The following is a 23,800-nucleotide window of genomic DNA, read 5'->3' as shown; positions in this document are numbered from 1 at the left end:
TAGGTTTACCTCATAGTGTGAGGCCTTTGGTGCTGAAGTCCTTTGAGATGGCATGTTTGTGATTGGGTGCTCTCATTCTTTCCATCTCTCTGTCTGTTTTCCTGATGAACTCCTTCTTTTCCTGCCTTCACCAACATCTACCACGGCCCTGCATGTATGAATATTGGTTGTGAGCTGCTGCTAAAGCTAACCTCTGTCTCAGCTATTTTAAAGTTAACTACAGTGTTTTCATGCTGAACTGGCTGAACATACAGTGACAATGTGCATAAAAGCTGGGATTTGATTTTAATGTTTTCCCCTGTCCCACCTGTTCAGTTCATTTGAGGGGAAGGGCACACTAGTGTACGGACCTGTGTTAAGCCGACTGTGTTACAGTTACAGTTATGAGATTTATCACAGTTATGTTAGGTTGGTCTTGTTATTGTTAGTTCATGATGTGGACTCCAGTGTGTTCTTGTCTGCTTGTCTGAGGGTTCCTGCTGAGTGTGGCTAGCAATGAGCCTCCATGAACTCCATGTCGGTATTAATGCTAATAATACTGAACACAGACGTTACAAAAAAGTGTGGAAGCTCTATCTTATGGGGTTTTTTTTAATCCCACATGATAACTGACTTTGGAAGAAACTATCCTCAGACGTGTAGGGTAGAAAGGGGGCAGGTAAAATACACACTACTGTATGCTGCCAATGATATCATTTTATTATGATAAATACATTTTTAATAGATGTATTGATAGTATATGGTTTCAAGATCTATCATTTAAGAGAATGCCAGCTCAGCATGGGTGTCTGAGGAATTTATGCTATGAGTCTCAAACGCTCTTTTACTAGAAATAAGGAATGTTTCTCTCTTTTCCTCTCAGTCAGTCACACATGAATTCTCCCTTTCTTGAAGACTAAAAGAGGCTCAATAAGCAGAGATCACTTGAAAGAATTTAACATGATTTATTGAGAGAGAGAGATAATTAATCTACTTGGTGGTGAGTCTAGATGTTAGTAGTAGTGATGAAGAGAACAGAAAAGCAGCCAGGAACCAGGCAGATTACTGATTACAGATCTTCCTCAGTGAACTTATGGATAAGCTTCATAATAAAAGCTGTGTCTATTCCTTTCATGCACTCAGCGAATACAGTTCAGGACGACTTCAATAAAACCCGACAGCAACATTTTCACCTGTTGTCTGAGGCTGATCTCTAACAGGACACACTGCAGTGTGTTCAGAGCAGCACACACATATATATTCAAATTTAAATTTTCTGTCTTTTACGTAATTTTATATTTTTTTAGGATTTTGCTGCAAATAACAAAAGTGTGAAAACATTTTTTTACAGTACCTGGGAGAATGAAGAGACACGTTTTTCTTTTTTTTATAAACAATTTACAGGCTACATGTAGCATTTAAAATGACTGTTTTAAGTATCATAGTTGCCCATCACGATGTAAGAACAAGGACCATGCACAACAGTGAACTCAGAAGAATTTTTCGCTTCAGAAATGTTATTATGTTCTTCTTGAAAACACATCTCTGTGAAAAAAAAAGCCTTAAATGTATTTTTGTCACAGATCTGTATAATCTGTGACTGCACAACAATGTATAGGTTTTTTTTTTTTTTTCATAGTTTGGATTCAAAGAGGCAAAGTAGCAACAAAACCATTGTTTTTGTTTTTGTTGAACATTTGTAAATGTTGCTACAGTCATTCTTGTGGGACAAAACACTCAAAATTCTAAAAGTTTTGCTTATTTATTTTTGTTTATTTGCAGGTGTGGAAACTCACTGTGATGGCAGACAGGATGGAGCTCGGAGTTATGGAGCTTTGGGAGGAACTGTGGACATCCAGCTGATGGACAGCACTGCAGAAATATCTAGATACCAACTTTTGAAGAATTCATCACGAATACTATTTGTCAGAAATAATGTTATTTCTAAAAACATAAAACACAAATTTATGCTTTTTTCCCAGTAATAGAACACTTAGGATCAAACAGGACAGACAGTGGTAATTATACCCTTCAAACCTTTGATTCAGATAGAAAGTCATCAGGCGAGCGGATTTTAGAGTTGTTTATTCAAGGTATTTTTTCCTTTTTGAAATAGAAACATTGTTTTGATAACCTTATTAATATAGCACAAAATACACAAGATAAACATATTTTTTGCTTTTCCTGTTCTTCATTAGAGACTCTAAACAATGAAAAAGATTTAAATTTCAGATCTAAACTCATCTGTGTGTGTTTCTCTCAGCTCCTGTGTCCTCTGTCCTGCTGGACTCTGAGTGTCTGTCCCAGGGAGAGAGGAGGGTGTTCTCTCAGCACTGGTATTTTTCATTGTTGTGGGTGCATCAGTCATCTTTGCTCAGTGGAAAAAGCAAAACAACAAACCAACTAAAGAAAAAGGTACAAAACTAAATTTTTGCTAACTCAGTTTGCTCAGCTTATATTTTTCTTTTTTGCAGGTTTTTTTTTTGTTTGTTTGGTTTTTTTGCTGTTGAGCAAAGTTTATTGATCACTGTGTCTCATGTGAGTGATATTTGCAAGTATCACTATTCCTCATAGCTAAAACTAGAAATGTGAGGAAACACATCTGCCCAAAAGTAACAATATTACACTTCACCAACGGAAACTTTTAAAAGTGAACTTTTTTTTTTTTAATTCTTATCAAGAAAGTGAATAAGTACGATCATTCTACGTTTTTGCCACACCTGATTGTTATGCCTTATTGCAAATGAAGAAGATGACCAGAAAGTAACCTACGCTGATGTCAGGGTCATGAAACAACAGGGGAACCAGATGGAACAAACAGCAAAGGCGGAGGCAGAGGTGGAGTACGGCCAAGTCAAGTTTTCAAAGCGACCTCGGCACACTGAACTAAGAGGAGATGACTGTATGTATGCCAAGATACAGAAAGTCAGGTGATATAAGTGGTCAGTGCTTTTACACGGACTGCACCAATAAAGGTTCACAGAGGGAGGAGGTGATATTGTGATCCTAAAGGTCATTTAATTTCTGTCTTTGTGTACAGTTGAATCGCTAACAGAACAAAGGTTATCCAAGTCACCACAGCTTCATCTTCATGTCTTCATGTTCAGCTCAAGAAACAGCTTACAGTAATAGATTTAAGCAACATCAAAGTGCTTGTTATAGACATATTACTCACAATACTGATAATATTCTGGATTTGTTTTCAACATCTTGGCATGTTATTTGTACTTAGTCATGTTATGTTTCCTGATTTTTTTTTTTTTTTTTTTTTTTTTTTTTTTTTTTTATATTAAGGGTTTTTTGGGATGTTTAGTTTTTCTCTAGTTTGGGATTCTTGATCATCTTTGTGTTTGTTTTGTGCTTCTGTTCCAAAGGTCTTGATGTTAATTCTGGGTTTTGAGATGAAATTTTTTCTTTGAGCTCCATAGCTTTCTGTCTATCGGGTGATGGTTATGTTCCTGTTATCTGTGTTATCATTTGTATTTCCATTATGTGTCTTCAGTCTTGTCTTCGTGTTTTATCTCTTGTGTTTCTGTCAAGGTTGCATGTTTTGAGTCTGCCATCAACTTCCTGTTTTACTTTGGTGGATTTAGTCTCTTGTTCTTTGAGTGTAGTTCCACTTCCTGTGTCTTACAATCTGTAACGTATGTATATATTGTCTCAGTCCTTGCTTGACCTCATGTCTGGAGTACAAACTTCTCGATGCATTGATTCAGCTCAGTCTTACCACACACATCCAAGGATATGTCTTCATGTTTAGTGAGCTACCCTTATAATCACAGATTGCACCTTTATTGTATGCTGAGCATCGGATGATCCAACACATAATTTGGCAATTTTAGATTTTTACATTGTTTCGAGGTTCAACAAATAAAACTTTCTGTAGGGTTTATTATACACTCATAGCTTCATGTTTGCATTTAGTAGATCTTCCTAAATGTTGATTTTACCAAATGTCTTTTAAATTCTGTCTTTAATTATTAAAAAACTTTCTGTATTTGTCTCATATGGGTCTAATTACAGATGTTGGTCCGTTGCTGTCATGATTAAAACCGCATTTATGTGAAAGTCTTGTGAGAGCTGAGAAATGAACAAAATCTGAAAGTCATCAGAAGATGAGCTGTGAAGTTTCACTTCCTGCTTCACAGTGGTGTTACATACATATATTTACATATTCAGCTAAACACCTTCTTAAACATTTAGAAGTATTTTTAAGGAAAACTATAATCTAAACTTGTGCATGCAGGGGCAAAGCAGTGCAAAACATACATGCAAAGCATTATATCACAATAAATCACAAGTGTTGGACAAAACCATAAGAGAGAGAACATAAGAAGGTATAATAAATACAGTTTGACTTCAGAACAGGAAATAATCATAAGCTAAAGGCCAGTGTGAAAATATGTGCATTGGCACAGTGTTAATGCACATGTTTTCACACCTTGTCAGTGCACACCTTTCACACCTTCAGTTCCTTTAATGAGGAACTGAAGACTTCCTCTGACACTCAGCTAGCTGTTGGCAGCGGTGAACTCCCAAACTGTGTGTTTTACCCAAGCAGTCAGCAGTACCACCCAGGGCAGTGAACTAATGATGCTGTGAGTAATACATCAATGACTATTTCTCTGTGGTCTTCTATTCCCTGGCAGCTTATTCTTAAAAATCCTTTGTCCAATATATCAACTATCCCTCCTCTGCATATGCCTAAACCATCTTAACCCTGCAAAATGCAAAATGCAAAAAATAGATCAATAAAAAAAATGTAGTAGAACTTTTTAGACAATATTGGAATTTACTTAAGAAACCAATTATTTACTAAGTTGCCATAAATAAATAATAATACTGAATAAATGTTTATTTTTCTTTAAACAGCTATGTCACTGTCAGACAGTATTATAGTCTGGTCACCAGAGCTATCGCCTAGTAGCTATCATAAGATATCACTATGGCAAAGTAGTAAATATCAAATTATTTTTATTTTATTTTTACATTTTATTTATGTATTTCATAATAGGGGTGGGTTTTGATGATCGATTTATTGATTAAAATCGATTCTAGCTTGGATAACGTGATATCGATTCATTAAAATTCTGAATCGATTTTTTAATATAATTTTTTTTTGCCCGAAATGCCAGAATCTCAGGTTAAACCTCACAAAATTTCAACAATCACCAAACAGCTAAAACAGTAACTGAGAGCAGTGAATCTCACCCAACGTCACGGACACGGTCGGGGCTGAAAGCTGACAGCTCGCTGATTCTGATGTTTCGGCGGGTCTGCGCTTTGTGTTTACGCCCTTTTTGCGCTGATTCTGAAGCTGCAGGTTTTATCTCTCTACAAACAATATTGACTAAACCAGCAGCAAAAGAAGATCCAAACTACGCTTCACATAAACATCATCATGAATTCCCTCTGACTTTTGCTGTTTTGCTTCCACCACGATAAAATCACACTTCATGCACAGCTCTCTCTCTCTCTCTCTCTCTCTCTCTCTCTCTGTATACTTCAAGAACAGTTTCGCGTCTAAAATCTGTTTTCTGCATTATTTGCTTGCTTGTTGCGCACAAGTCTGCCGTTGTTTACAGCGCTGTAGGCCGCTGTTGTTTTCCTTTTACTTACTTCCGAAAAGAAAACCTAATTTCTGCCTATTTTCAATTGGCTACTGAACAAATTTTAACTTTTTTACAATTATGCAAAATTGCAAAACGCTTGGCTGTGTCTCTAGTAAAACCTCAGTAACTTTGCTCTGTTTCACTTCAGCAGCATCAGGTAATGTTCATATGTTGATCAATGGGTTTCTTTCGTTTTTGATCTACTGCAGAATATTTTTATAAAATCCCAGGCTAGGAAAATCACCTTCATGTTTTTCTGTGTTTTATCCTCAGCTACTTTGACACAAAGGCATCTGCTGTGATGCTTACACCTTTGATAAAGTCTTGCAAGTGTCAGTTTTCTTTTTATAGATATAAAAATATGGAAATGTACTGATCTGAATTGTAATATATCTGACTTTCAAAATTTCCCAGATTCAAATCGAATTGAATCGAATCGTGGATCGAATCGATTCGGGACCTTGTGAATCGGAATCGAATCGATTCTAGAAATCAGTGACCATACCCAGCCCTAACCCTAACCTCTTCTGTCACATTAACCCTCTGCATGTACTCCATCACTAAATCCAGGGGTCTTCTCTCTTCTGCAAAATGCAAAAAAGCAGATGAATCATTACATGGGTTAAAACTTTTTAGACAATGTTGTTATTTATCTAAGACCTCACAGCCCATTGTTCCTTCAGTGGTGCGAGTTTCAGTCATTATGCAAATACACTGTTTATAAAATTGGGGAAACCTGCAGTCAGCTGAGACTAAAGAAGTCACTTGGATGAGTGACGAAATGTTTCTCCCACTGAAAACGTTATGTCCAGATGAACAGAATCAACTTTTGGAGATTTGCTTACCTGGATGATTGAACATGCATCAAGAAGTTTTAACCCACTTTGGCAAGGACTGCCTAAAGCTTGTACGTCAGTATGAGTAAACAGCACATAAGATGGCAGATTACAGGAACCACCTGAAATTCAGCCTCAGATGCAGGGTGAGGCATTTTACCATCGACATCCCAAAATCTCAAGAGGAGCGGATTCGACAGAGACTTACCATGCTTCTAGATGAGAATACTCTTAAAAGGGTGTTTGACTTCACTGAGAAGGCTCATCTAGCACAGCATAAGACATCTAAGACCAGGCAACAAAGGAAGTTTGACTTATTTGTTGTACATCGGAAACCACAGCAAAATATGGAGAGTGTCTTCAGCAGTCAGAAGAGAGAAGGATGCGACACCGAGGATGTGGACAAGTGGGTGAAGAATTTGTCTGACAGACAGCTCACCCAAACAGAGAAAAACATCCTTGCTAAAGGGTTGAATTTTGCTGTGACGAAAATACTTATGAGCCCCTGAAACGAGACCCAGGAAGTTGTTACAGGAAGAGGGTGATAGACTGTCTGAAGCAGTTAGAAGAAGAAAATGCTATTGACCAGACCTCATACCACAGGCTATACCCAGGCGAATCTACACCAAGTCTGTATGGTTTACCGAAGATACACAAACGGGTTGCACCTTTAAGACCGATTGTCTGCATGATCAACTTGGTCACCTATAACATCTCCAAGTTTCTGGCCTCGATCCTCAACCCACTGGTAGGCAGCTCTGAACACCACATCCAGAACACCCTGGATTTTGTTGAAAAGGTGAGAGATGTCGTTATGGAGGCAGATGAAACCATGGTCTCGTACGATGTTACATCTCTCTTCACTTGCATCCCAGTCACGGAAGAGTTGAAAGTAGTTCATAAGAGATTACAGGATGACCCCAACCTCAGCAACAGGACCACTCTCAGCATCGACCAAGTGTGTTTGCTTTTGGAACCGTGTCTTCATTCCACCTACTTCACATACAAGGGTCAGTTCTACAAGGCAGAAACATGGGTGTGCCATGGGCTCCCCAGTTCACCCATCGTGGCCAATTTGTACATGGAAGAAGTGGAAAAGAGGGCTTTGCTATCCTACCCTGGAACACCACCAAGTCATTGGTTCAGGTATGTGGATGACACCTGGGTGAAAATCAAATCTCAGGACGTACCACAATTCATGGACCACATTAACTCGGTGGACCAACACATCAAATTCATCAGGGATGATATGAAAAGTTGCAGGTTAGCCCTCTTAGACTGTGAGATTTCCATCAGTAATGGGGGACATGTAAAAGCAGATGTGTACCGTAAACCTACGCATACGGATCAGTATTTAAGGTTTGACTCTCATCGTCCACTGGAGCATAAACTGGGTGTCATCAGGACACTAAGACATAGAGTGAACACCATCCACACTGACACAGTGTCCAGGAAAGCAGAAGAACATCACATCAAGGAGGCCCTGAGTAAATGTGGTTAAGGCACCAAAAGAAAGCTCCAGCTGATCCAGGAGAGAAAGACAACCGCTAAGTGATCCCTTATGTGTCAGGAGTATCGGAACAGCTGAGAAGCACTTTTTTCTAAACACCGGGTCTCTGTGGCTTTTAAACCCCAAAGCACGCTGTGCCAAAACTTGGTCAACCCCAAGGATTAGAACCCCGACACAAACAGAGCTACTTGAAGCTGCATTTGTAGGCCGATTACGTCACAGCGACGCGATGAAGGCTGTCCAAATTTGTAGACTTCTCCAAATGCAGCCGACAAATGTGTCCTCCTTTTCCCCAAATTTGAAGGATGGTTCAGGGTGTATCCTTCGTGGCCCACCATATCCCAGAATTCATAGCGTGGCCTAGTCAATTCCAGTTTTAAACAATGGCGGCCGCTACTAAGTTTTTAATATTACTCTTATTACTCTTTCTGGATCACAAAATAAACTTTTAACATATTTTCAGGCAAGAATGTAGCTGTGTAAACTTCAAATATCTGCTCGGTTTATCAAGATATCACATATTTGCAAAAGTGCTCTGACGTTTTCGGAGACGTCTGTTACCCACCAGCTCAATAGCTAGCCGGGAACTTGAGGGTGACTGGAGCCGCCGAGAACGGCACAACTCCCGGCACATCATTTTCAGATCACTGCGGTCTTTTGCTACTCAGGTTAAACATAATATATAAGTCACTTAGATAACCTAAAAATGTTATTGTTTGGCTTTTTTCAGTGTTTTATTTGTTCGTGAGTAAATTGGTTTGGCTGAGATTGACGTAGACTGCGAAGGCCGGGTCCTCAGGAGGATGCAGCCCATGAATTTGGACACGACCGTAGTGTACGCTGTTAAGTGCCAGGAGAATTGCCAGGATTTATACATTGGGGAAACCAAACAACCTCTGGCGAAGCGGATGGCACAACACAGAAGAGCTACCTCGTCAGGCCAGGACTCCGCAGTCTATTTACACACAATGATGAGGATGTACACATCTTTCGCCATCCTACAATGCTGTGATTGCAGCCATTCCTCAACTCTCTGTGAATGGTACTCATGGCCATTGATTAGTGGTCATGAGAATTTGCATAATTATGATGAAGGTGACCTCCCAGCCCATTGTTCCTTCAGTGGTGCTAGTTTCAGTCATTATGCATATGTACTGTTTATAAGATTGGGGAAACCGGCAGTTGTTGTTGTTGTTATTGTTGTTGTTGTTGTTGTTATTGGTGGTGCTCTTGTTTAATAACTACCAGCTTATAAAAAGAGCACAACAGCAGACTTGCAGATTAAGGATTTTCATTCTCCTGTTAATAGAGACATCAAGGCCTCATCCGAGTGATCATTCTCCAACATGCAAGTAAAAACCTGGTTACGTCTACCATGACACATAAGAGACACACAGAGCTACTGTTAATGTATATATTTTCAGACACTGAACTCTTTGGATATCAGTGGTAATGTGATAATGAGCTGCCACCAATCGGTTTAACATTGTCCGTAATTTACAATTACATGAATACATTTGGTGCAAAAAGGATTTTGATGAAGTTTTATGCTTTGCTAACTGGACCCAGTAAAATAATTTAAATATTTGGCTATGTTAGTGAGCTGTGCTCATAGGATTCCTCCCCCCCCTCTCTCTCTCTCTCTCTTTATGTCACACGCACACAAACACACATTCGGACATTTGGCTAAGCTACCAGTTTTAATGATAGATTTCTTAAATGTTTAACTTGTATTTGCATACTTTCTGAGTGGCAGCAGGACACTGAAAGAGAGCCTTCTACTGCTAACCCTTCCTTAAATGTAAGTTATGGTTTTGTCTTGGTATTTTCATGTTAAAACTATGAAACAATGAAAGGTTATATTTATAAGTAAACCAGAAGGTGAACCATGACGTCACATTTGTTTCAGTGAATATTAACTTTGTTCAATTGTTATTTTCATCAAGCTTTTATTACAACTTTAACCATGTTAATTGTTATCAGTAATTGTAATAAGCAAAAAGCCTGATCATTGCTGTGAGGGTTTAGAAAGATTTGTGTAACTGTGCTCCTCTTACAGAAGGTAAATGTAATGATGCTGATTTTCTGTACTGACTGCTGGTCTTCATCCAATGAAAAACACCTGTAGACTGGAAAAAACTAGTTTTCTTAAAATTACTTTAGTCGGGATGTTAATTATTCTTATATGAAAAGGAACACAAACCAGCAGCCTGCATGTTACTACTGACGTGCTCTAACCTTGAGTATGTGACTCAATCAGGTGGTCATCCTGTTATTTCTGACTGCCCACCCAGACACAGCAAGCTCTTCCCTCAAAACACTTTTTAAAAAAGTTTTGTTTTTTTTTGTTTTTTTGGGGGGGGGGGGGGGGGGTGATAATGTGATGAGATTTACAACTGACAATATTAAATCTAAAAAGTATCTGTGAAGCTGCCAGAAACAAAGAAGTCAAATAAGCAACGTGTGCATCCAGTAAATTCTGAGGCTGTATAATTCATTACCACTAGAGGGAGACATTGTGTAAAAAACAAACAAAAAACAACCCCGTGATCATTATTGTTCAGGTTTTAAAATCAAATAATAAAACCTCTACCTCTGTTTAGTATAACTGTAATCTGTTTTATTATATAAAACTGTATTTCTTTATTAAAAGATATGCATACATTCTTAAGATTTGCACTTACATTTTCAGTGCTGTCCACCCCACACCCCCTTTTTTTTCCAATTATCTAAGTTTTATCTAATGAGTTTTAAAATACTGAAGTCTTCTAGTATGCAGTGTGTGTAAAGAATCATTACTCATAATGTTGTTGTAACTTCTACCAGTTTGGTAAGGAAAGCTTAAGTGGTTTAGAACGCTGGATTATTATTATCATTGTTATAAGCCATGATGTATTATTATTCTGCCACCTAAACATGTTTCTGTGATTGATTGTTTCCATGTTAATCTATAATATGTCTTAGTCAAAACGTCTTTTAGTATAAATGATAAACATTTCCTTCTCTTCCTCTCAGTCTATCACACATGAATTCTCTTTTTTGTCAGGGCTAAAAGGGGAAGAAAAACTGATACCACTTCCTTTCATCCTCTCAGTGCATGAAAAGATAACTTCAATACGACCTCACGTAAAGATTTTCACACATTCTCCTCTGAGGCTGATCACTAACAGGACACACTGCAGTCTGTTCAGAGCGGCACACACATATTTGTTTTTGAGGAAAAGGGTTTGAAAGCTGCTGACGATCAACAGAAGCTCAGCAGCTGACATGGAAGCTGTAGTTGGACTGCTACTGATGTGGCTCGGATTCTCTCATGGTGAGCTTTTCATGTTGTAATTCATCATACTTTGTTTCTGTGCATAAATAGCATGTTTTGGGGTCACAAGATTCAAAACTGTCAATGACACAAGTTTTACAAATAAATAAATTCAGTTCAGGATATGTTGAACATAATAACAGTGCTATTTTCTGAAGTCTTTAACTTTACAATAATGCTACGTTCTAATATCATTTCAACATTTTAACATGAATGTGCACTCTAAAAAAATTTCAGGGTTATTTTACTACAGTAAAATGTATTTTGCAGACAGTATGCTAACAAAAACTAAAAAATGAAAACATTCTAGCTTTAACATCAATCATTTTCATAAACAACACAATATCATAATTATAGGGTGAGTTAAATATATTTTTAAAATGCTAAAAATCTCTAAAGAATTGAAAACAAAAAACAAAAAACACTGGACTGCTTGCAAAATTCAAAACTCAGACATACAGTTAATTATCTGTACTTCTACTGATATAACTGATTTAAGATTATTTGTTAAATGTTCTTCTAAAAATATTAAAACTTAAATGTCAGATGGAGCTGTAAGCTGAATCATTACTGTTTTTTAGTTTTTGCTTTTGTTTTCTTTTACATTTTCCATGCAGGTGTGGAAACTCACTGTGATGGCAGACAGGATGGAGCTCAGTGTTATGGAGCTTTGGGAGGAACTGTGGACATCCAGCTGATTGACAGCACCTCAAAAATACCAACATACTTACTGTTAAAGGACTCATTAAAACTACTATATGTCCGAAATAATATGGTTATTACTGACAACAAAAGCACAATAGCACACAGGTCTCGCTTTTTTCTCAGTAATCGAACATTTAGGATCAATAACCTGAGTAGGAATGACAGTGGTAAATATACCCTTAAAATCTTTGGTTCAGATGGAAAATCATCAGGCGAGCAGACTTTACAGTTGTTTATTCAAGGTATTTTTTTTTCTCTGTTCGGAACAAATTATAGATATACATTTAACATTGTTTTGATAACCTTAGTGAGATAGCACAAAATACACAAGCTACATGTATTTTATGCTTTTCCTGTTCTTCATTAGACAGTATCAACAATGACAAAGATTTAAATTTGAAATCTAAGTTATCTGTGTGTGCTTCTCTCAGCTCCTGTGTCCTCTGTCCTGCTGGTCTCTCAGTGTCTGTCCCAGAGAGAGATGAGGGTGTCCTGCTCCTCTGAGGGAGGGGACAGTCCTCAGTACAGCTGGACTCTGGATGGACGCACACTGACAGATGCTGAGCTCCTTTCTGTAAATAATGAGACTAACAACATCACTCTGAAACAGCACGTCTCAGGACATCTGGTCTGCTCAGTCAGGAACAACGTCAGTAATGTCTCCAAAGAACAGAAGACCTGTCGTGAGTAACAACATTATGAATGAAAGTCAGTAATAACAACTATTTCACTTCACTTCATCTTTCTCGAATTATTTGGGTTTTTTTCTGCCAGGCTTCATTAACTGCACCTCAATCAATGGGACAGAGATATCAGGGTGGGTGCCTGTGGACAGTAACAGCCTGTGTATTGAACCAACAACAGAACCTACCCCAGTCACACCAACTTCTGTGGGTAAGGAGACTGGCACAGTGTCAATTACACAATTCAACAATGAAACTGTGACTTCCAACAGTGATGACCAATGGTACATTAGTAAGTGAAAACTAACTAGATCCACTGATGTCACTTTCTCTTTCTTTATGTTCCTTTACAAAAAACATACCTTTGATAACTGAAACATCTGTTTTTTTATGTATTTTACTTTTGAAACAGCCAATTTGCCACTGATCGGTGGTGTTCTCTCAGCACTGGTATTTTTCTTACTTGTGGGTGTGGTGGTGATCTGTGCTCAGAGGAAAAAACAAAACAACAAACCTACAAAACCAAAAGGTACAAAAATTCTTCTGTCACATATAAAATCTGTGGGTATTGTTAACTAATAAGCTTCAACACAAAAGCCGAGTAGACCGCTGTGTACAAAGGTAACAAAGTCTGTCGACTATAAACTTAAAGCATTGCCAAAGAACTCATTTTAAAACCCATTTTTGTATCTGACTCATTTTCTCCAGTCTATGAACTGAAGCTAACCAGGTCTTTCTGCAGCAGATATCACTGTGAAAATATTTTTGAAACTCGCATAAAGAAAGCAAAAAGACTTCACAAAAATTAAAACCTTTAAAAGTTATCTGTAATACTCTGCTTGTAACAATCTTCTTGCTACTCTGCAGAGGATGAATGTGACCAAGATGTAACCTATGCTGATGTCAGGATCATGAAGCAACAGGGGAAGCCAGCAGTGCAAACAACAGAGGCGGAGGTGGACGTGGAGTACGGCCAAGTCAAGTTTTCGAGGCGATCTCGGCACACTGAACCAACAGGAGATGATTGTATGTATGCAAAGGTCCAAAGATTCCGGTGATTTAGGTTGTTGGTGTGTTCACACAGACTGAAGGTCCATGGAGAGAGGAGATGATGTCAAGATGCCAAAAGGTCTTTAATTTAATTCAATTTCCCATCAGAAAAATAAAAACGTTCAGATCTCATACGTATTGATTTTCTTTGCTTTCACTGTGATTCTGTTATATAAAAGAGCATCAGCACACTCAGACTTAGGTGACATCTGGGTTATCATTTCATATGATGCTACACAAGCTGCGGTAGTTTTGTAGCTATTTAACATTTCTAAACATAATTATTCATATTTTTCTATTAGCTTTTATATTTATAGGATGTTGTAATAGTTTTAATCGCAGTTATAATTTATGGATATGTTTTATCTTATTTATTGTCTAAACACTGATAAACTGCATTATTACTATAGTTTTAACAATACATGATGCACTCATTTAACCTAAAACGGCCAATTTCAATCTAATGCCACAAAAAAAATTCCATTTAATTAAAGTGTGATTATTAACCACATGTGGTTAATGACTTGTGATTTACACAAACCTAATTACTAACAGTTCAGTGTAGTTTGTAGGTGGAGGTTGTCTTCCTTTGGCTCTTCAGTCCAAAGATAAATTTACAGCGAAGTGTTTCAGGAAGTTCACAGTAAGCAGACGAGAGAGGGGATTTGTTTCCATGATGCAAATACTTCTGCTTTTTTCTCAGACGTTGGTTTTCATTCTTTCTTCTTTTTTTTTCTGCTCAAACCGTTTGGATAAGATCAAAGTTCAATAACCACTTAGAGCAATAATACAGTGGAGTGGGCTGTGTAGGTTTAATCGTGACACTGGTTGTTAAAAAAAAAAGAATACGTTTTGTTTCAGTGTATCAAGACCAGCAATCTTATAAATACTGTCTCCTAATTGCCTTCAAATGTAAAATTGATTCAGAAATTCAATTTTAAAATGTAAAGACACCTCTACTTTTCATTTTTAAACTGTACTTTAAATGTTTGTGTTGATGATTTGTGACTACACTAAAAGGAGTTCAGTGAACTAGCTGTAGTTTGAGGAAGAAAGCTGTTTTACTGCATGTGAGATTCTGAGCTGAAGCCACCTGTTTATCATTTAACAGCATCAATTTGTGTTTTCTATATTTAGTTCAATTACACTTCCTACGTGTTTGCGGTTCGAGTTTAAGTTGTACCTGTCAAAAAAAACAGAGATGACATCATCAGTCTCTTCAAACAGTGCATGGTTTTTAATCAAATATAAGGTTCTAACTTGCAGGTTTGAAGAACTGCCGTTATCCATTCAAATGATTTTAAATTAATAAAAGGTCAGCTGAACAAAAATCAGCTGAAGCAGATGTTTTAGCGTTAATCAGGAGGTGAAGTGAGAGTCATGGATGGAAAATTATTTTGGCCTGTGTTAAAACTAAAACTAAGTAATTATGTTTAAAAGGAATAGCTGTTAAAAGGAGAATCACAGTTGAAAACAGGATAATGCACATGTTTAGACCAAGTCATTAATCAGAGATTACAGAGATTCAAGATTCAAACGTTTCATTGCTGTTTGAGTCTCAGACAGATGCATGTGCAGAGCACTGCACGGTGAACCTTTTCTTACAGATGCAGATTAATTCTAAATAGGGTCATTCACAGTCCCGGCATCCTTGGTGTGGGTGTGAACACGGTCAGGCCGACTATCGCGTCTCTTTGAAGCACAGGAAGGCCGATAACACATTTGTATAAACCATATTTTAAATGAACTGGCGCCGAATGAGTTTGGTCCCGTTCGGTTTACTGTAATGTTTGCCCATTTCAGTTCCTCTTTTCTGCATTTAGACTGTTATATAAAAAGAAGAAAATACCTTTCATGGTTGAGTGTTTGCTCCAAAATACTGGTAATATTTTTGTCACCTGACAAATGCAGAAGTTGCAACTGTTGGCACAAAACAGATGAAATACATTTGGTTAGATATGGGGTTAAAGGTTGATAACCATGCACTGACTTTATGCTGATTCATACTGCCATAAAATTGGTGTTTATGGTCCATTACAGTTGTAGTTTCCTCAGAGTTTATTTTTTGATCATGTGATCAGTCAGCAAATGCTGCTTTGTACATCAGGGCATCCCAGTATGGCCAACATTGTTTTTACCTTTTAATGTGTGTGTGGCGTAGGAAATGCAAACGAGTGAACTGTTGCACATTCACTAATGAGAAGCTGAAGCACATACACACCAGGGGATTTTATAATTGCCGTGACACGATCATGTGATGCTGCCTCGCAATGCCAAAGCTGTTAAACTATAAAACCAGACTGGCGCCAGTTCTCTGGTCTTTAGCACTTCAGTTTTTAAACTGATAAAAGCCTTGAACTATAAATACTTTTCAAACAGAATATCATTTATATTTTTAATGCAAGAGAATGAAAACATTTTTACATGTTTTTTTCTTTAGTATTGTACAGTACAGATTTTGTAGTTTAATTGGTACTTTTTTTCTGTAAGACAAAGTGTGTATGTAACTTTGTTTTTCCACAGACAGTTATAGACACATGCACACAGACACTCAGCCATACATACAAACCGCATTCACGCATGCATGCGCAAACAGCACAAAACAAACACACACGCTTATGCCTTAAAGTGGCAACTGCCTAATAAATAATGCAAATTACAAAACCGAAAACCAAAATAGTCCTGTGTCTTTCCTCTCTTTCTGTAACCTTTAATACACCTTGTACAAATTGAAAATTGTTTTCCTTTTTTCACACAATAAAAAAAAAGAAGAAAAAAGATTGTTAAGGAATGTAAATGTTGTGTTTATTTATTGTTATTTTTTTGTAATTTAAGGATATACAATTGAGGTCATCTTAGGCTTTATTGTGATGAATTTAATGTCAAGGTCAAGGTCAAGTTTATTTATATAGCACCTTTAAAACAACCGGAGTTGACCACAGTGCTTCACAGGCAGCCAATAATAAAACATAACAAAAAGGAAATGTCAAGGTTTAGATCGAATTAAAGGCCAGAGAGTAGAAATGAGGCTGGAGCAAAGACTCAAATGTAGAAACAGATTCTGCAGTTCTAGTGTGAAATCGTAAGTCACCTTTATTTTTAAGTCTAGTTTATGGAAGTCACATCTGATTGGAAGACCTCTGACAGGACTGTGAACATAAAAAAAGATCCAACAAATAAAGCGTTGTAGGCTCGTTTAGAGTCTTAAAAGTGATGACAGGAAGCCAATGTATTCGTTTTGCGCATTTATAGATAGAACTTCATACTAATGTTATATTTCTTCATCAAGAAGCCTTTTCCTGTAGAAACTGTGTTGTATGAAAAGCAAATTGACCCACGTGAATGTGGCTAGAGCAAATTAACAGAAAATACAACTCTAAATCAATAAAACCTCAGTGCTGAGGAGAGGGTTTAAGCTGCAAAGCCAACATAAACTCCACTTGAAACACACAAAAGCATGTACAAACACACTGAAATTCGGAAGAGCTAAATTAGAAAACGGTGACTTTCTTACACTCTAAACATTTGTGATTACACAACTGCACACACTGCACTGTTGATAAGTCAGTCATTTATTTAGAAATGGAAAAACCTTTAATCGTTAGATGACTCATACCTACTAAATTTCCACATCTTTTGTTTCTCCTTCCTTTTCTTTAACATTACAGTGAAGAAGTATCAAAGTGTGTCAACATTTCTTGCTTGTACAGCACATCCTTTAACATTTCATATATACAGACATTGGGTTCTAAAAAAAATAGAGAAGTGTAGACATTTTTTAAAATAAAACGAATATATCTAGTTCCATGCCAGAGCTGAATGTCTGTGCCACAGCGACTGTAAATCACGAGTCATGCAGTTGAGCAATCTTCAGCAGTTTTTCAGGATGTGGCTAAACTCTCCCGTCTGAATGTCTAAAACCAGTGACACTTTTAATAATGCTGCCCTTGCTTTGCTGCAGCTAAAATGTAGAGTAAATGCATGTTTTCAGAAAAACAAAAAGAACAATTTAACCACCTTTCGAATTAGATATCTGCTTTCCCCATCTGATTTCCTGTAACTTCAAGTTGTCATAAAAAAGGCGTGTTAGTGTCACAGTACTGCCTTGGAAACAAGAAGAAGGGCTGTCAGTTTTTTTTCTTTTTTATATCTGCATTTGCATTATATTCCTGTTAATGGATACATATACAAGGAAAAGACAACAAGAAAGACACTAATCCTCTTTCTTGGGCATGCACTGTTAAAACGCTATCTTGACGTTGATAATGATTAACACAAGCAAGTGGAATAAATGCCCACTCGACTCGATCCATGTGACAAACGTGTGGTGGTGACATTGTAAAATAGAGGTGATCTTCATGTGAATCTTTTTCATTCGTTCTGTGGTGAACTTGTACAACTATTAAAAACATTATTTACACACACAGATACAGTGCCAGTCTTTCACATAGACTTCACCTAGTACTCCTCCGATACTGCGTCTGACAAAATGTTCCTGCTGGGGCTCGCGGGGTTGTGGGTGTCACTGTGTGCACACAGTACAGGTGGGGTGGGTGTGGTTGTTGAGGCCTGCTGGGAATGCTGCAACTTCTTCCTGTTGATCTTCCTCTCCTTGGCACGTCTGTTCTGAAACCAGATCTTCACCTGAGACATACATGCATGAGATATCAGCATCAAGAACATTTCTCAGTTAGGGAGCATTATGGCTTGTTCCCTAAACGACATCAAAAGAAACAGCACATCATTATCATTTTCATTTCTTCTATAAATCGCTTATTTGCTGCATTAAAAGGAAGTTGAAAACTGCAGCGACTTTGCTTTCTGTGGTAACTTTCCCTTGCCTTGCTTCATCTACTTGAAATTTAGTAATCTCTGACTTTCCCAGAATTACTCTGGGAGCTACAACAATTGCACTCAGCTGTGGTTTTAAGAAGCTGCAAGGGCAGGCAGAAGAAACAACAAGAACAGCATAATGACAGTAAGATTGAGGGTTTCACCATTAACACTACTTATGCGTTTGGCCACATATGTTAACATTACGGTTTGCAGAATTTGTTTTTTTTCTCTGGAGCTCGTTTCTCCAGAGGGGATTGTTTGAGAACATTGTGCTCACATGTGCTGCATTAGTAGAAACCCTACACTTAACCATGGGAATAAGTAAAATACAGCACAGTGGTAATAGATGGCCTGCAGATGCAGGGGGTTTTTTCTAATGCACAATAACATCAACAAAATAAATCCAAGCTCCACCTTCCCTGTTATCTCACTTCACATAAGAAAAAAAAAGAAACCCACAAATGAGATAATAACCCCGTAACACAAAGTTAATGCCATATTTGAGATCTGTGCATCATCAGTGGTACACTGTTTACAATCAGATATCTGCAGTATATGCAGATTTATGCGGTGAGCATGAAATTCCACAAAAATGCCAAGATCATTTTTGTTATACCCCATGTGTGTTTATACACATGGGGTATAATAAGTATTGAACACATCACCAGTTTTCAAAGAAAAATATATTTCACATGGTATGAAATTCTCACCAGATGTCAGTAACAACCCAACCAGTCCGCACATGCAAAGACAAATTAAACTGCGGATGTCCAGAAACTATGTGTAATAATAAGAAGTGACACAGGGAAAAAGTATTGAACACATTTACTGACATTTATTTAATACTTCGCGCAAAAGCTTTTGTTGGTGATGACAGCTTCAAGATGCCTCCTGTGTGGAGAAACTAGTCGCACACAAACAGAAATTCAAATCCTGAAGGCTCTGTGGGCCTCTTCTATGAACTCTGGGGTTTAGTTCTTTCTATAGATTTTCAACTGGATTCGGGTCATGTGATTGGCTGGGCTATTTTTAGCAGCTTTATTTTCTGTTTCTGAAACCAGTCAAGAGTTCCCTTTGGCTTTGTGTTTGGGATCATTGTCTTTCTGAAACGTCCACCCCTCGTTTCATCATCATCATCCTGGTAGATGGCAGAAGATTTTCATCAAAAAAGTCTTGGTACATTTTTCTATTCATCCTTCCCACCTCTTAACTTCCCTGTTGGTGTTTTGGGGTGATATGCATTGCCCTATTGACCTCCTAACATGGCGTGTATTTTGCCATCCAAAGAGTTTATTTCAGTCTTATCTGACCAGACTATATTCCCCCCAGTATTTCACAGGCTTGTCTAAATATTGTTCAGCAAACTTTAAACATACTTCAGCATTTTTGGCAGTTAAGTGGATTTCTTTGAGATAATGATAACGATAAAGGTTAAACTCCAGTAACTAAAAAAACATTTAATTATTTTGTGGTTCTGGCTTTACAAAGTTAAAAAAAATTAGGGCATATTTTTTATACCCCTAACATAAACATGTTAAATTTGCAGTGACCTTCCTTATTATTGTCACTCACAAAAGGGGGTGACAAATATATACTTCTTGGCCTTGGCCTATAGATTTGTTCGTGCAAACCATGGGGGGTTTGCACGAACAAAACCCACATTCTGTTTCCTAACTGAGTTTCAACAGTAACGAAATACACTGTCTCATTGCTTCATGGGGGTTTTCTGCTGTGAGTTTAGTTTATCTCATTCGTTCCTCTTAAGGAGGAACCTAAAAAAAGAAAAACAGAACATGTGGTTGGCTACTCTTCACATTCTTTGAATGTGAAGAGAGAACGCAAAAGTTACAAAGTCTCACTGTCCTAGACAGTTTCTATATATTTTCTACATTCAGTTTTTCTATATAATTTCTACATTGACCGTTTATTTACTCTAATCTTCTCACCTGCCTCTCGGAAAGGCTGAGTGCCATTGACAGCTCTGACTTCCTTCTCATTGTGATATAGCGGTTGAACTGAAACTCTTTCTCAAGCTCCATCCTTTGGTGGTCAGTGTACACCACCCTGTACTTGTCCTTAGTGCGAGTCTTCCCACCTAAATCAGACAAAACAATTGCTTTTTAGTAAAAAATCAATAAATATTAAGAATAGTAAACATAAGCACAAAAATAAAGACAGTGAATGTAAGAAAATAGAGTCATTTTTTATTCATGTGTATGGCCCACATCTTTTTCAGGAATTAATAATTTTGTGTCAGTGAGTTACGAAATGTGTGTGTCGTGACCAAACAGTCTGGTGCCACGTTCAAGTTCAGGCGCCACTTAAAACCTCATCAATTCTACTAATCATGCTCAGACTATAACGAAGGCAAAGACTCCCCACTGCATTGCATCAGTGCTTCTCCTTATCACCGTGAGTGCTGTCTACACAGCTCTTTACATAGGCAGCTATTCATTGACACGCATGTTCACATACACACTCAAGAAACTAGGAGTCACAGTTATTGATCAGAAAACTAGCTCATGTGACAGCATTGATCCAGCCACACCCACACACACACAGATACACACAAGAGGGTTAAGAGAGGGTTAGCCTTTAGAGGAGACTTAGTTTAACTTCTGCAGACTTCCTGCACTTCCAGTGTTATCTATCCAGTTTGTCACCATCTCACACCCACCCAGTGGACAGAGAGGGTGGGGTGTGAGACTTGTGTAGACTTCATGGCCTCCACTGTTAGCTTTGCATTGACATCTCACAGCATGATTGTCCAAAGAGGTTTGCATGTGTTTCTCATGCGTTACCCATACTTGTACGGTTTTTTTTAGGTTTAGTTAGTCATGCAACCACAGCGACAGCTACAAAGGTAACCCAGGAGGTTGTGTAATCTCCTCCCCCTATAGAATGTGTCTTATCAAGATGCTGCATTTCCTGTTTGTGTCACTTGTTAACATTTAAGACAGCTAATATGTGATCAGTCGCGAGAATGAAGAAGAAGAAGAAAAAAAACAGAGACAAGTGCGTTTGAAGTACTCCAGATAACAGATATTTGTATGCACGAAGCAACTTTAGATGAAGATGTTACAAATGTTCTTTATATCTGTATAATTCACTGAATACATTATGCAGACCAAAATAAGCCTATGATTAAGAATAAGTATGATAAAGTAAAGTCCCACCTGAAGTTGTTTGTTTAACGGGCTCCTGTGGTCTTTTCCTGGGAATGAGGGGATCCTGTCCAGAGATGAAGTTGTAAGGGGTGAGCGATCCCCCTCCAGCGGCGGAAGGAACGTTGCTCAGATCCGGGTAGGTGAAGTTGACCTGCGCGGTGTTGGGGCTTGACCCCGGGAAGCTGTAGGGATACTCCTCCCGGGGCGCGTAAAGGGGGTTCCAGGTACTTGCCGACAAATCACCGACTCCCGTGACGTGATGGTGGTAGCTGGGGAAGTCATACGGAGGCGGAATGTACTGACTGTTCAGTGACAGAGCCTGAGCCGTTTGTCTGATAGAAGCAGAGCTCGGGTACATCCCGGTATCCTCGCTCGACAGGTAGGGTGAATCTCTGGAAGACCTGGAAAAATCAAACCTCCAAGAGCATGTTAGGCCCCCGAGTTTATCTTCAGCAAGCTCTGTTTTCATTTCAGTCTAAGGTTCAGGCTACCTGTGAAGTAAGACTACACACCTTTATAGATTTACTGGCAAGGAGTTCGAAAGTATCATCCTGACGTCACGCTTTACCTGAGACTCACCTGCCTGCTGGTCTTTGCGACGTCAGGGCAATGACCCCGATTTACCAGGTTTGCCCTGATGAATCATTTTGATAAGGCGGTACAATGTGTGGAATGCGTGGGAAGTCCATGTGCCTCCGCGTGCATGTATATAGGGGGCTTAGATTCAGCGCAGAGACTACAGGCCAACACCAATAATAATAATAATAATACGGACAGAGGTGGAAGGAAACAAATACACAAACAAACAAGCAGGAAAACATACCACTATATGTTTTTGTTTTTTTCAAAGCAAGGAAATTTTTAAAATATGAAATTACATATGTTGAAAAATAATCAGGTCAGGATTTCCGGTTACCCATAAAGACCTCGTCTAGCCATGCCGAAGATTTTAAAAAATGCACATTCATTTATTAATTTATATTTTTATTTTGATATAGTTTAGCTTCTTATTTTAAAGCTTAAATGTTGTTTTTCTTCACTGTCAACTTAATCTTCATACACTAAAAAGAATTTAATTATTCAACCCCAATAAACATGCAAGTAAAACATTTGAGTAAGATACAACTTAAATATATAAAACTAAAGGTTTATTTACTCAAATAAGAAATCGTGAGGGAAAACGTGCATTGTATGAACTAAATGTAAACCAATCAAGCATATTACATTTGCATACTGTATTGAAAAAAACATGGAAAATGTACATGTAATTAAATTAGTTAAAGTCCATATTTTAATTCTATACATCACAGGAACATTAGAACATGTAGCAAACATAGCTGTGGAAATGGGCTGCTTCCCTTCAGTGGCAGCTATGGCTCTGACCAGATAATACACTTCAGTATCATCATTATGGCAAAAATAAATAATTTTTTATTCTCTTAAGCTGTTTAATATACATTTGTAGTCCTTCAAACTACATAGGTTTTTCTCCTATTTTGTCTTTTTCTTTTTTAGTTTCTCACAAAACAAAATTGAACATGGTTCTCCTTTGTAACTCTTTGTGTTGTGAGCTTGATTAACCAGAAAAACACTTGATAAAAATCCTGAAATACCACTCCAGTGCTCTTTATCATTTATAGTCTGCTCTGATGTAAGACCAATAGTGACATAGGTCAAGCAAAAGCAAAGTTGCTTTGCTCCCCGCTATGTCATGGCTCAAAACGTCCATATGAGGGCAGCAAAAAGCTGAATAATAGCAGATAACTTTCCTGGTTTGGAGTCTTTCAAGTTCAGTCATACAACTGACCTGTCGTTAACAAGATGCACACAGTTTATTTGTCATCATCATTCTCACTGTTAGCTTTTTATTCTTTCCATCTTCTGTTGACACTGTGCCTTATGCTATATATTGCACTTATCAAATCCGTGCATGAGGTCCTCTATATAAAACGATCATAAAAGATTCATGTCACTATCAAGATAATCATTCTCAGCTACAGTGCCTATCAGCTGTTAGCAGGAAGCTGGCTGAAGTTAATGGAAATGGCCTGATCATTAAGGAAATTGCAACATAAACATGAAAACATATCATCCAACGCTTGAAAT

The 23,800-nt window shown here is 37.8% G+C and overlaps 2 protein-coding genes across 5 annotated transcripts in view; one reads left to right on the top strand and one right to left on the bottom strand.

Moving 5' to 3' along the window:
* The window catches only part of LOC120724348 (T-cell surface antigen CD2), a 61,818-nt gene extending 45,340 nt beyond the window's left edge, over positions 1–16,478 (top strand). The window contains exons 1-6 of one of the 4 annotated variants that reach the window (XM_040016509.1): positions 10,998–11,253; positions 11,871–12,200; positions 12,390–12,641; positions 12,733–12,933; positions 13,054–13,170; positions 13,509–16,478. In XM_040016509.1, coding sequence (XP_039872443.1) covers positions 11,205–11,253; positions 11,871–12,200; positions 12,390–12,641; positions 12,733–12,933; positions 13,054–13,170; positions 13,509–13,699 — 1,140 coding nt within the window. In that variant the 5' untranslated portion in view covers positions 10,998–11,204 and the 3' untranslated portion in view covers positions 13,700–16,478. Of the gene's footprint in view, positions 1–10,997; positions 11,254–11,870; positions 12,201–12,389; positions 12,642–12,732; positions 12,934–13,053; positions 13,171–13,508 lie in introns of those variants that run through there. The other 3 variants (XM_040016514.1, XM_040016511.1, XM_040016510.1) reach the window with 3 other exon arrangements.
* A 320-nt stretch (positions 16,479–16,798) lies between these two features.
* On the bottom strand, positions 16,799–22,297 carry cdx1a (caudal type homeobox 1a). The gene is made up of 3 exons (XM_040016518.1): positions 21,704–22,297; positions 20,474–20,622; positions 16,799–18,335 (listed from the first exon to the last, which is right to left on the bottom strand). The coding sequence occupies exons 1-3, from the start codon at positions 22,161–22,163 to the stop codon at positions 18,150–18,152; spliced, it is 795 nt and encodes a 264-aa protein (XP_039872452.1). The 5' UTR covers positions 22,164–22,297; the 3' UTR covers positions 16,799–18,149.
* Positions 22,298–23,800: the final 1,503 nt, after the last annotated feature.

Source organism: Simochromis diagramma, unplaced genomic scaffold (assembly GCF_900408965.1).
Source record: "Simochromis diagramma unplaced genomic scaffold, fSimDia1.1 OVJJ01000685.1, whole genome shotgun sequence".
Lineage (NCBI taxonomy): Eukaryota > Metazoa > Chordata > Actinopteri > Cichliformes > Cichlidae > Simochromis > Simochromis diagramma.
This window is presented reverse-complemented; position numbering and strand designations above follow the sequence as displayed.